Raw genomic sequence first — 15,245 nt, 5'->3', positions numbered from 1 at the left:
TTGACACAACGTGGCCCCGACAATGTTCCCCTCCGCATACACACTATTCAGACTCACTCCAGTCACTATCTGGCAGAGTAGAGGTAGGAAGATTATACGCTAGCTCATCCGGAAGCCTCCTAAAGAGTTACCACTAGGTTCGGTCTGGTGTACTAACTAGCAGCCTGCCTGCGAACACTGTTTTAGAGCTGTACCCTCGAAATGTAAGGAAGATTGGATCTCGCTGTGATGTCCATCATAACCTCAAAAGTCATCAGTCATACTGCATGATGGAAGAGATGGAGTAGGGTTGACCGGAACTTAGTTCTAGACACTAATCATAGGTTCCACCACTTGAAGCCTCTAATAAGCAAAGTGGTGGTATTGCACCGGTTGATGAGAGTCATCTACCACCTAGTATTGTCTGGTAACACAGAGAGACGACATTCCTCCACGAGTATGTAACGTACGACATTACATACGTTACATACTCGTGGAGGAATGTAATGTACGACATTAATGTTCGTAGATCTTTTAGAATTGGTGATTTTGCATAGATATACTATCGCAAATAGCTTGTGCAAGAGTTTGAATCATGTAGATTGGCAATAGATAGTTAAATTTATTATCCATTATAATTACTCAGAATTTACAAACATAATGTTCTAACTTAATTTGATTCTTAATTCTAACTTAACTCAATGGTCCTTGAGGTTGTCACAGACATTCTCTCAGATATGCCAGACAAGCTGTACTTGCTACCTGGGTGTCTAAAACGCAGATGGAACTGATATTCGGGTGGCACTCAAATCAAGTGGACCCAATTTCGGCAAAGTCCGGATGGTCTGTGACAGCCAAATCCTCTGCTTGCACCTTCACAATGATGGGACTGTTAGTAATCCTGGGTATAATCTCCAGGAACAAGCACACTATGGGTGACCACCCACATGTGAACCAACATAAGCAGAGGTAGAGGTGTGGCACCCACACCACATGGAGGAATGCCACCCCTCTGTGTTACAAGGCAATACTAGGTGGAAGATGACTCTCATCAACCAGTGCAATACCACGACTTTGCTTACTGGAGGCTTGAGGTGGTGGAACCCATGTTTCGTTTCCAGAGCTAAGTTCCGGTCAACCCTTCCCCATCTCTTCCATCATGCAGTATGACTGATTACTTTTGAGGTTATGATGAACATCATGGCAAGATCAAATCTTCCGTACATTTCGAGGGTACAGCTCTAAAACAGGGTTTGCAGGCCAGCTGCTAGTAAGTACACCGGACCGAACCTATTGGTAACTCTTTAGGAAGATCAGCTAGTATATAATCTTGCTACCTCTACTCTACTCTGCCAGATAGTGACTGGAGGGAGTCCGAGTAGTGTGTATGCGGGGAGCATTGCCGAGGCCACGTTATGTCAAGGATCTGGGTATATTCTTACCACGTGTACGCCATATCCAAAAATTTCATTACTTCATACAGCATGTCCCACCCACCTTTTCTTACTATTGAATACACCATGAATTGTCAAAATAATAGAGCAAGCTTATCTGCGAAAAGATCTAAACCTCCCAAGGACTTCCTAATTCATTTCACAAATATATGTGGTCTCAATTCTAATCTCAACGATGTCCATTTCCACTTGCAGTCTGCCAAACCCCATGTACTTTTTCTGACAGAATCTCAGTTATCCGTTGATTCAACTACTGCTCATCTCAGATGCCCAAATTATTCGCTGTATGATTCCTTTCGCCTGAAAGGTGGTACTTGTGCATACGTCCGTTCTGATATTCCCTGTCAGAGACTTGGAAATTTGGAATCTCCTCTCTTTGATCTTCTCTGGCTTAAAATCTCTCTACCTCATTGTGTCAAATTCATCTGTTGTCTCTACCGTTCTCCCAACTCCACTAATCACTTGGAGCTCTTTGACTTCCTCTCTTTGCAACTTGACTTTCCCCAGTCCAACTTTCCTAACAGTGAGGTAATTTTCCTTGGTGATTTTAATGTTCACAACTCCAGCTGGCTTCCGTTTTCTAGTCACACCGACCCAGCAGGTCGAGATGCTGTGGCTTTTGCAATTACTAATGACCTAGCACAGATTGTTCATTTACCTACAAGAATACCGGATAATCCTAATCATACAGCCAATACGCTTGATCTTTTTTTCACAAACAACTCTTCTAAGTACACGGTTGAAGTGAGAGGTCCTTTAGGCACTTCAGATCACAACTTGGTGATTGTCTCTTCTCCAATGGAACCTTTATCTCATGGCTATTCCCAACCTCGTATTGTTTGGCATTACAAGAATGCAAAATGGGATGACCTGCGAGACTTCTTTTCTTATTTTCCTTGGTCGGACTACTGTTTCAAAACTTCTGATGTCAACGTTTGTTCAGTTCGTGTCAGTGAAATTATTCTTGCAGGAATGGAATCCTTTATCCCACACTCCACTTTAAAATCTCGTCCTTTATCTAAACCTTGGTTTTCCAATAAATGTGCTAAGGCTGTTCAAGAGAAGAATGTTGCATATCGTAATTGGCTTGTTTCTAATTCTTCAGTTTCATTTTCTGCCTACACCAAAGCTCGCAACAATTGTAAAGCAGTTATTAATCAGTCCAAACTAGAGTTTGAACAGGCTAAGAGTAGAAAACTTGCTTCTTGCCCTAATGGTAGCCGAGCATTCTGGTCTCTTGCCAAAGCTATTGGCCGCAACTTTTGCCCATCTCTGCTCCCACCTCTGTCCAAACCAGATGGTTCTGTTGTCACTTCAGCCAAGGATAAAGCTGACCTGCTAGCATCCTATTTTTCTTCCAGCTCATGTATTAATGATCTTGGTAAAACACCTCCCACCATTCCCAACACGCTCCATTCAACGCCTCCTGTGGTCTTCCGTCAAAAGGATATCAGAAGGATTTTGATGAATCTTGATGCTAAGAAAGCTCCAGGTCCTGATGGTATTTCTCCACTTGTTCTCAAAACCTGTGCTCCTGAACTTACTCCTATTCTTTGCCGCCTTTTTTCACTTTCTTATTCCAAAGGTGTTTTTCCTTCTGCTTGGAAATTTGCTCATATCCAGCCAGTTCCTAAAAAGGGTGACAAATCCCTCCCATCCAATTATCGTCCCATTGTAATTACTTCTACTCTTTCTAAAGTAATGGAGAAATCAATTAACCGCCAACTCTTAAACTACCTAGAAACCTTCCGTCTTATCAACGATCACCAGTATGGATTCCGTCAGTGTCGATCCACTGGTGATATCCTGGCTTATGTTACCCATTTATGGACTAATTCAATGGAAAGGTTCGGTGAAACACAAGTAGTTGCTCTTTATCTCAAAGGCTTTTGATCGTGTTTGGCATAAAGGTCTTCTAAACAAGCTTCCATCTTATGGTTTGCCAACTGTTTTTAGTAATTGGTTATCCAGTTTTCTCTCTGATCGCTCACTGAGGGTGATGGTAGATGGCTCTCTGTCTTCTAACTTCTCCACTAACGCCGGTGTCCCCCAAGGTTCAGTTCTTTCCCCCACTCTTTTCCTCTTGTTCATTAATGACCTTCTTCCATTAACTGGAAATCCTATCCATAGTTTTGCTGATGATAGCACGTTGCATTCCACTTTCCATTTTGAGAAACGTTGTCCTGCTCAATCAGCTTCAACTTCTCGAAAATCTGCTACCAATTCCTTAAATGCCGATCTTCAGGTAATTCTCCAGTGGGGCAAAGACAACTTAGTTGATTTCAACCCTTCTAAAACTCAATCTTGTCTTATATCTCGCAAAAAGGATTCTTCTGCTCCTATGCTTATCTTTAGTGACACTCCCTTTTTTAGGCAAAATGATATATCTCTTTTGGGGATTACTCTGACTTCTAATCTCTCTTGGCACAAGCACATTACAAATATTGCTTCCTCTGCATATAAAAAACTTGGTTTTCTCTTTCGCTCTCGGTGTTACTTTTCTTCCAAACAGCTGCTCACTCTGTATAAATTGCAAATCCGCCCCGCCATGGAATATTGTTCCCACATCTGGGGTGGTGCCCCCAAAACCTCTCTCAGGCTTCTTGATTCCATTCAGAAGAGGGCAGTTAGGTTAATTAATGATTCATCTCTAACAAAGTCTCTCCACTCGCTTTCTCATAGACGTACTGTTTCTGCTGCATGCCTCTTCTACAGATACTTCCATGGGCACTGTTCTTCTGAATTGCCTTCTATAATTCCTGCTCTCTCTTTCAAAACAGTCCGAACACGTGGCGCCACCAGCCAGCATCCATATACTGTCCAACTTCTAACCCACAGAACCAACTTTTCATCTTCCTCATTTATTCATTCAACTGCCGTTTTCTGTGACAACCTTCCTTCATATGTATTTCCTGAAAATTACAATCTACAGAAGTTCAAGTCCAATGTCAACAAATATCTTCTTTCGTCTTCTCTACCTCCAACCCAAGCACGGTACTAAGTACTATAGGTTCTAATACCTCTCGTGTTTTGGGGTTCACATAAAAAAAAAAAAAAATTGCATATAACTTTTAACTTGATAGGAGATACGGAATTCATATGACATAAACTTCGTAGGAGATACGAAATACATATACCGCAAGCTTGATACTGAAATATATTTGTAATGTTATTGCTGCATTGGGATATGTTTAGTTTAGTATTTTTAATTATATTAAAATTGAATCAAAATCATGCTTCAGACCAGAAAACAAAGCAAAAGGTTCAAGTTAGTGGGAATGCTGTGGCCTAGGAAAGAACGGAGGTGGGGGTGATTATCCTCTGAATCACAGCCTTTTGAAATGTATTGATTGTTTGATGTTTGTGGTGCTTTTAGGAATGAGACATGATATTGCCAATTGAGATGTATTTGTGTGCTCAATGTAAGGAGTGTGAGGAAGTTAGGTGCTGTTATGAGTCTTTGAGAGCTTGAAGAACAGGGTGGATACCCTCAAAGGATTTCAGTTGTGGACCATTAAGCTCTCAGCTACCCATATCAACACCAGAGCATCGACTTGATCATTGGGCAACACAGTGAAAATCCCCAAAGCAGAATGCGCTGCTTCCACAGGAACTTGTCGTCGGTGACTCTGTTGTCAGGGAAATTGGAAATATATTGTGGAAAAAAAGGATAGGTGGAACAGGACCAGGGTATGTCTGCCACGGGCAAAAGTTGATGACATAGAGCAGATATCATCTTTTAAGGGCACAAAAGATGATATTGTTGTATACGTTGGCATTAATGACATTAAGAGTATGAGACCTGCAGAATTACTTAACAAGTATAGGTCAATGTTGAAAAAAGTTGAGAGTTAGGGTTAAATTTGAAAGTGTCTGAAATTGTGCCCAGACACAACAGGAGGAATATATGATGAGAGCCTTGTCAATCAATTCGGCCCTGGAGAGATTGTGCAAGGCTCGTTGGGTAGAATTTTTCTCAACATGGTCGGTGCTTGTTAACAGGAGAGACTGCTTTTACAGGGATGGGATACACTTAAATAGAAAGGGTGCAAGAATATTTTCTGATGCTATCGAGGCAGTGTTAGGTGGGTCCAAAAACTGCTAGCTTGTGGGGGATACACAGACTAATAGATTAACAGTAGCCACAGGCAGAGGTGGAAGTGATTCTTGCATTGCTTCAATTGGAATGAGCAGCAGCCTGGAAGGCAAGTTGCTGGGAGTCATCATGAAACATGTAAATACATGGGCTGTGTTAGGGTAACTAAGATTAAGAACGAGTGCATGTATACTTACTTGCATGCACACCAATACTAGGAGTATAATACATGAATTTGAAGTGCTGCTGAAGACATCAAAGGCAGATATTGTTGTGATATCACAGATGTGGTGTCACACAGATATAAGGAATGCAGAATTGGAATTTGGGGAGTACAGTGTGTATAGGAAGGGAGGAGGGTTTATGCTGTTAGTTAAGAAACACATAAAATCTAAAACACTGCATCCAGTTGACATTGGTTGGCAGTGCAATTTTGAATCAGTTTGGTGTGATGTAAGCGCTGGAAAAGCAAAAATGAGAGTAGGAGTGTGTTATAGGCCTAATGACTTTGATGAGTACAACAAACAGCTATATAGAGAAATAGTGGGCCAGTAAAGAAAATCAGAAAGTCTTATAATGAGGGATTTTAACTTTCCCAGATATTGACTGGAACTTGTGGTTGGTCACTCGCACACTAGCAAGACTTGTGGATTTATTGGATGATTGTTTTCTACAGCAGCATGTTTGAGAGGCAACTATAGGGAGTATATTTATATATTTATTTTTTGTATATTTATGAATGATATTGATGAAAGTATATCAGGCTTAATATCGAAGTTTGCAGATGTCACAAAGGTTGGCAGAGTTGTTAATGACTGTATGCTGCTGCAACAAAATCTAGAAAAGTTGGGCATATGGGCTGAGAAGTGTCAACTGAAGTTTAACATTGAGAAATGCAAAGTACTGAATGTGGGTAGCAGTAATCCCAGAGAAATATACCAACTGTGTGGTACACTTAAAGGTAGTGGAGAATGAAAAGACCTGGCAGTAATTATGCAGTCAGATATGAAATTTTTTGAGCTGTGTTGACTGGCTGCCAGGGCAGGTCATTTTTGCAGTCAAATTGCAGCATCTGGAGACGGCACCTGTGAGGTGATCCGATTTAGGTATATAAGACCTTGAATGGTTTGAGCAGGCTCATGGGATTCTTCCTCTTTTTCAGATTATGAATCTGAGGGGGCATAAACTAAGATTGAGGAAAGTCAGTTGTAGAATAGATGTGTGGAAATTTGCCTTTAGCCAGTGGTAGTTGATTGCTGGAGCAAATTTCCATCTGTTTTTGTGGAAGTTGATAGCTTAAGTAAATTCAAGAAAAAACGACAAACTTTTGGAGTGAATGAATGGGTGAAATGGGAAGTTTTTTTTTTTTTTTTTTTTTGCTGATGCTGCATTAGCTTGCTTTCTTGCATAATGTGCCTCTACTAGTGCTAAAATTATCATACCATTGGCTTCTGCTGGATACCAGGTAATGAGACAGCAGATCAGACAGCAAAATATCCTTCAGAATCAAGATATACCCACAAATCTGCTCACAAATGCAAATGTTCTTGTTTATACACCAGCAAGCCATAGGAATTTACAATAAATCACGGATACAATCATTAATCATATTTAGCAGTCACAGACTTGAACCATCCACTCAAAGGGTACATGCTACTGTACTCCTACCCCTGACCACTCAGGAGCCCTGCATGTCAAGCCTAAACCATGTATGACAGGTATGCCAGCTACAACAGTTAACACCCATTAATTAATATTAGTATGTTATGCACCACAATGCATAACATACTAATATTAATGACAGTAAGCATATTCTACTACACTCACGCTTTATCATAAGGAACAATAGCACATTTTTCTTTGTCTTTTGTTTTGAGAGTTCTGGATTCAGATCCCTCTGGAAGAATTCTTAAAGGCTTCTTCAATTGGGCTGTAGTTAGTTAATTTCCAGTGGAGGATGTATGGGTTTCCTCATGAGTTATTAGGGTTTTTCAGCCAAAATAACATAACATGTAAATTAGCTTGTGAATACATACTTATATTGATATAATGCATGTAGTACAATATGATTTTAGATGCTAATATGCCACATAAATAATAATAATGACAACAGCAAATTATTTGCATTTATGTATAATCTCACAGACATGTGATAAGCATGATGCCATGGTGAAAAAATAAGATCTTTTCATCAGAAAAAATAAGAAAAAAGACCTGGCAGTAATTATGCAGTCAGATATGAAATTTTTTGAGCAGTGTTGACTGGCTGCCAGGGCAGGTCATGGGATCTTGTCAATGATATGGAGGAATAATTACTGCCAGGTCTTACTAACATACCAATATTAGTAAGCTGTGGACTCTTACAAATGGAATTCTCTCATAATTGTGTTCATAACAGCTATGGACTCAGAATCTAAGCTAGCAATAATACACTGATTCAGTTTTGAAAATACTGTATGCAGCTACCTCTTTTTTGCTGCTCTTTATTTCGATTAATTGATTTATATAGCAAAAAAAAAAAAAAAATCACAACAAAACCAACTACAAACTCTCAATACCATTTAAGAAGTGCACTTGTAGGTTTATAATGAGTGCAGCTTATCTTCCAAATTACTGGTTTGTTTTTTCATAATAATAAGGAAAACTGAGTCTTAAAGGTTGAAGAACTGTCATTCTTTATCATACGTCACTCCTCCAGCTAATGAGAACACTGCAGACTATTATGGACACAGTTTAGTGTCAGTAATAGCCTGCAGTTAATTTTATTAGTAGTGGCGAATGATGCAAGGAAGCAAGCTTCATTAGAAAACAGGCCTTGTGCGTTGGGTTGCATTATATCATCAAAGTTTCTTGTGACGACTGACTAACTCGTTAAAATAAATTTATTAAAATAAAAATGATATATACATAAGATAAAACAGAAATAAAATAAGATAAAAGCATTAAAATACAACAAGATAAGAGAGTTAAAATATATATATAATAAAAGCGTTAAAATACATAGATAGTAGCTTTCGAAGCAGAGTGCCTCTTCATCAGCTAGCGTGTGAGTGGTGTACTTCAGTATATATTAATGGTTACAATAGCACAAGTCAGCTGGGCATGATCATGTATCACTAGTCTGGTGTCGGTAAAGCAGAATTATGTACACTCAATGATCGCCAGCGCTCATCGCACTGCAATACAGTACATTCTATAATAGGGTTCAAGTGTACTCCCCTCGTCCAATTCATAGTACTATTATTGGTGGCTATGTGTAGTGCTTCAAGCCATGAGCACTGGCAGTATCTTTTATCTTATTTTATTTCTATTTTATCTTATGTATATATCATTTTTATTTTAATAAATTTATTTTAACCAGTTAGTCGGTCATCGCAAGAAACTTTGATGAAGCAAGCTTCAGTCAAAAAATAAATAAAAATACTCAAAACATATGTCCCTCACCTCCTAATAATTTATCTAGTTTTCCTTAAATTTATTCAAACTATCCACTTCCACAACATCAGATGGAAATTTTTTCCAACAACCAGCTACAGGCTGTTGTCATCAGACATTGAATAATATGAACTGCAAGTCCAGAATTTAAAACAAATACACCAACCGTTTAATTAAAATGGTTTAATACCAGAAACTAAAATGAACCAAACGATATTACACTGTAAAATGATATATGCAAGATTTACAAAATAAATATATACGATGAAACTTTAATATACAATAAAATAAATAAATAAATAAAATATTTAAAATACAATAAAGCTAAAAGCGATAAAACATTGACTGAAGCTTTCGGAGGCTTCCGCCTCCTTTCTCAACAACAATGATGTTAAATCAACACATCCTTAAGTAACAGGCTCACGGCACACGTGGTTGACCAGGCGCATACTCAATACTTCTTCCATGTGATCCAGAACCGGAAGCGGCTCGGGAGCGTGGAAATATAAAACGCTCGTCTTTTGCCAGGACCACAGCCTCTAGTAGGGGGTGAAATCGAACACCCCTGTCCCTATTCATATTATTGTTCTCAGACGAGCCTATCCACAAACTCTCTAGCCACTTACGGTCCCAGAACCTATGCGCCCGGTCAAGGATGACAGCATTCACCGGGGAGACCTGATGATGTTTCTCCCAATAATGCTGAGCAATGGCGGACTTATTGAACTCTGCGGTCTGTATAGCTCGCATGTGCTCCCCCAGACGGTCTTTTAGTCGCCGTCCTGTCTCACCCACATAACATTCCCCACAGTCCGGGCATTCGATCTCATATACGACCCCACTACTGGTATCCCCAGGAATGGGGTCTTTGACCCGAGACAACACTGTGTGCAACTTCCGACCCGGAAGCTGCACACAGCGTGTCTGAAAGTCACGTAGCATTCTTGAAACACGATCTGACAAGCCCGGATAGTAGGGAATATAAACTGTGGCGACTGGAACGGACGATATTTCATGATTAGGCTCCACGCCTCTATTATATTTATCAATCACCCTCTGGGGGTAACCGCATTTCATAAGATCCGCCCTAACTCGCCCAATTTCTTTCTCTCTCTCCTCAGAGGTGCTACAATGTGTCCTAACCCTACCCAAAAGTGCCCTGGCCACGCTGTTTTTATGCTGGGCAGTCTGTGCTGACCTATAATGGGTGTACTGGCTCCTACACATAGGCTTCCTAAACACTGTAGTACTAAGCTTGGAGCCTTCTCTACTCACCATTACGTCCAGGAATGGGAGGGAACCATTCACTTCCACCTCTGAGGTGAACTGTATAAAAGGAGAGAAATCATTGAGAAAGACAACTACATCCTCTTCTCTCCCTTTTTGCACCAAAGTGAACGTGTCATCCACGTACCTCTTCCACTTGCGCATAGGGAACTCCAAACTTGTAAAAACCCTATTTTCTAACTCTTCCATTGCCAGGTTTGCGACAATGGCGCTAATAGGAGAACCCATAGCTGTGCCGTGAACCTGTTTGTACATCACTCCTTTATACAGCAAAGTTGTACTCGAAAGACATAACTCTACACCACAGCATATATCCTCTACACTTAGGTGCGATCTAGCACTTAGGGTATCATCTCTTTGCAGTGCCACCTTTACACATTCCACCCCATGGGCTATGGGTATACAAGTAAATAATGACACCACATCTAGCGACACCATTATTTCATTCTCCCCTACATTTTGATTTTTAACGAAGTTCACAAAATCTACACTGTCTGGGGGAGCACATGCGAGCTATACAGACCGCAGAGTTCAATAAGTCCGCCATTGCTCAGCATTATTGGGAGAAACATCATCAGGTCTCCCCGGTGAATGCTGTCATCCTTGACCGGGCGCATAGGTTCTGGGACCGTAAGTGGCTAGAGAGTTTGTGGATAGGCTCGTCTGAGAACAATAATATGAATAGGGACAGGGGTGTTCGATTTCACCCCCTACTAGAGGCTGTGGTCCTGGCAAAAGACGAGCGTTTTATATTTCCACGCTCCCGAGCCGCTTCCGGTTCTGGATCACATGGAAGAAGTATTGAGTATGCGCCTGGTCAACCACGTGTGCCGTGAGCCTGTTACTTAAGGATGTGTTGATTTAACATCATTGTTGTTGAGAAAGGAGGCGGAAGCCTCCGAAAGCTTCAGTCAATGTTTTATCGCTTTTAGCTTTATTGTATTTTAAATATTTTATTTATTTATTTATTTTATTGTATATTAAAGTTTCATCGTATATATTTATTTTGTAAATCTTGCATATATCATTTTACAGTGTAATATCGTTTGGTTCATTTTAGTTTCTGGTATTAAACCATTTTAATTAAACGGTTGGTGTATTTGTTTTAAATTCTGGATATGTACTCTCCCAACCTTAGAGGCCTTTTTGAAGATATGAACTGCAAGGTCCAAATTTCAAAATGTTCCATATGTAAAATTTTAGAACAGTACTGCAAAATATGTTAGGTGCTATGGTGATCTGACACCTGGGATTTGTTATATCCTGTATATATACATACATATTTGGATGTCTTATTATTGGACTTTATTTGTATATTTGTTCATTCATTACTATTACATGTATATGTTGACAACCAACAGTTTGTGGGAGCAGATCTGACAATAAAAGATAGATGACACATCTTTAGGTGATTTGCTGATATTACTGCAAAGCACCCTTTGCTAGATTAGTCTCCATTTATATTTATATTAACCCTGAAAAAACCAAGTTGAAATGCTTATTCTTAACTTATTAAAGCAAATTCATTTGTGGTAAAATGCACATTTGACACAATTTTTTAATTTTTTTAGGAAAGATGAATCATAGGCTAGTCCTGTTTTATCTTGCAAATGATGTGTTACAAAACAGTAAAAGAAAAGGATCAACCTACTTTACTGACAGTTTTGGAGATGTGCTACGAGAAGCCACATCATTAGTCAGGTTGGTATTGGTTGATATTCATATATTGCTATTTTGTTTTGATTGCGTACATATTTTGAAGGAAGGGCATTTTATTAATTACACAGTTGGCTAAATTGATTGAGAACATAGTGTGTGGGGGGGGTGGGGAATGGCCTTAAAAGTCTCTTCAGTTGAGACTAGTTGGCTGATCTCAATCAGACATTTTTCTCCTCTGAACTATTTAAAGTTTTACAGCTCACACAGCATAAATTGGCTTATACACAACTTTTAAAGGCAATTCACATGATAAAAGTATGCTAATGCTAAATTCATAAGGTCTTATGAATTTGGCATACCAAGAATAATCAGTATTTTAAGAAATCCCTAGAATAGCAACAACCATCTTACCTGAATATGCTTTCTTGTTTTTATCTGTACTTAAGAAATAAGTATGCATGTGTAGCTTTATTATGTTTATACATAGTCTGTGCTTTAAACAAGTTGACCTGTAGTTTTTTTATTTTCTTTATAGTTAAGTAAGCTGTATATAGTTAGTTGTAATACAATTACATAATTTGTTTTCATTCTCCCACCAAAATGCACTTCATCTCTACCATTAATTTTTAATAATCCATTTTCTCGTTGGTACTTTCCAAGTGCAGTTGTGGACAAGTCTGTTTAACATTACTGATTACATTGAGAAAGTTGCCATTCATAAATAATATTGAAGACTATTTACTTTGGTAACATAAATACCATAGTCATTTGTGCAAGTGCCAAATCACCAAGCATAACCCTGTGAAGTAAAATTTACAGTTATGTTTGGTGATTGTATAGGCAACCATTCAAATATAAGTTTCAAATATGGACTTCATTGGTATAATTTTCTATAATAGTGAAATGGTGTAGCATGCTGAGAAGATATTTCCTATATATCAACCAGTTACCACTAATAGCAGCAATAATAATAAATAATTATATATAGTATAATTATTTATTATTATTCATACTGTAGAAACTTGTATGAATAACTTTCTCTCAGTACCTGTGGACAATTTACAGGACACTTTTCAATCCAGATGGCTAGTATGGAATATAGAGATGTATCTAAAACTGTATATCAGTTCTTTTATATCCTTGTAACTTGCTATTACCTAATAAGCCATGCGGGTTGAAAAGGATCCTGTAAATTTTAATTTATATATTTTAAATTTCCCACAGGTACTGAGGGAAAGTAAAATTGATGTAGAAATGTTTATTTCTAGCAGTGAATTTTTATTCTCGGCCGATTTTTTAACCATTAATTAATAGCCCTCTTTCTCCATACACTATCAGTTTTGTCCAACTTTCCTACTGTTTTCCAGGGTCACTAGCTTGGATGGGAAGTAATTCCACTTTTAATTTTGTTTATGGATGAAGTTTTTGTATCTGGAAAATCCAGATACAAAAACTTCATCCATAAACAAAACCATCTAAACTTCATCTATATAATTTTAATTTTCTGCTGTGTATTTCAACAATCTGGGGTGTTAGGAGTATTTGAAAGTAAGAAATGCCTAATTCTCTTTTAAAATCTAATCCAATTTCAGCCTCAAGGCAAGATTATTTCAAGAAATTGAAGAAATAGAATTTTAAAAATAAATAATTAATTGTTTATTTTTAATTTATATATTTTAAATTTTAATATTCTTTTATTATGTTTATATCAAACTGCTCAGTTATTGGCTAAAACCAGGGTATTCTTTCTTTCTAGTGCACGCGCACACTATTTGATAAATATTTTTACTGAAATTAAAATAAAAATAATTTCCTAATTATCATAGTGAAATAATTTGAGCTGTTGTGTTAGCCATAGCCCCTATGCTGCAATCAGTGCACCAGTACTTTGTCTGTTTTTGTAGCACATCTTATTAGAGTACTTTTTTGTTGTTGTAGCTATGCAAAATAAAAAAAAAACAAAAAAACAAATTTCTCAAAGATAAGTTGGATCTGGCAAATTAGAGGGATGACTGTTAAGATAGTTGATTATAAATACATTGTGATAGGTTGTTTAGTGAGCAAGCTATAGAGCGAATATATTTATAGGTCTATTATATGCTGTTTTGTATGTATCCACAAGGCTGTCATCCCTTTCCATATTTATATCACAGTCTTGCACTATGACTGGTTTCACACCTTCTCTCTTTACTGCACTTCTCAATACTATAAAAAAGTATACTAACTAAAATGAAATATTTCTCACCTGTCTATTTCGTGAATCTTTAGTTTAGCAACCTTGTCCATTGTCAAGTCTTTCCCAACTTCTCTGTTCTCATTGTTCCTTTAGCTTCTCTTTCTGTTATCAAGTCCACTGGATAGGGCTGGTATATTAGTTATCCAAATAGTGTCTACCTTTACCTAAGTAAGTATAAAGTTTTAAGTACACAGTTTTGCTTTCATCAAACATGAAGAATATTATTTCAAACTTCTATGTCTTTCTTCCAAGGTAATAAGAGACATCACTACTACTTCTTGATAAAGAGTATACATTAAACAGAATTTTTTCAGTCTGAGGTTTTGCAGTATGGGCTGAATCTGGAGCAGTAACTTATTTGGACAATCCACTATATTTACATGTAGTTTTATAATAGGTAGAATTTTCTATGAAATTTTGCAAGGAAAGGCAGAATGGTATTTTGAAAAATACATAGAGTAGACCAGTTTGTGAATTATTCCTTAGAGAATAAGCACACCTAAGAAGTTTATTTCTTCTTAGGTGGCATTAACAAGTGAATTGAACAAGTACATCTGGCAGGCAGAGAGTAGGATCAGTTAAGTTGTTTGTTGACAGATAAAAGACAGAGGCATCAACAAATAATGTTTATAATGCTCATTGTATTAAACTATATCACGAGAACATGGTTTGTCCAAAATTAACTAAAATTCACTAAAAGTTGCAGATATCTTTTTAAAATTTTTTTTTTTTTTACTAAAGATTGTATATTTACATTTATCACTTTCTTTTGGCTTGAGCCTTTATAAATAGAACATTTTTACAGTAGCTTTAGAGTGTCTCTTTTTTCTTTAGTATTTGACATTAAGAAGATTTGATATAATTTCTTTCTTAATTTTTTTTTTAATTGAGTGCCTTGTTTAATTTAAATAATGAAATATAATAAAATAAAATATTAAACTATGTTATGCTTTCTTTATTTTTTAAATTTAACAGATAAATAATAGTTCATCATAACACCTACATTTTTATATACTATACAGTTATCTATTGAACTAAACCTGCTATGATGTCCTTGAAAGTTTCATAAATATAATGGGGATGCATGACCCCAAGGATG

General features: G+C 37.5%; 1 protein-coding gene across 1 annotated transcript in view; it reads left to right on the top strand.

The window, feature by feature from the left end:
• Positions 1-15,245, top strand: part of LOC150091554 (uncharacterized) — a 218,221-nt gene that overhangs the window by 71,563 nt on the left and 131,413 nt on the right. Inside the window, exon 3 of the mRNA XM_090376191.1 lies at positions 11,823-11,952. Coding sequence (XP_090232317.1) covers positions 11,823-11,952 — 130 coding nt within the window. The remainder of the gene's footprint in view (positions 1-11,822; positions 11,953-15,245) is intronic.

This window comes from Mastigoproctus giganteus, chromosome 1, assembly GCF_048544385.1.
Source record: "Mastigoproctus giganteus isolate SK-2022 chromosome 1, ASM4854438v1, whole genome shotgun sequence".
NCBI lineage: Eukaryota > Metazoa > Arthropoda > Arachnida > Uropygi > Thelyphonidae > Mastigoproctus > Mastigoproctus giganteus.
This window is presented reverse-complemented; position numbering and strand designations above follow the sequence as displayed.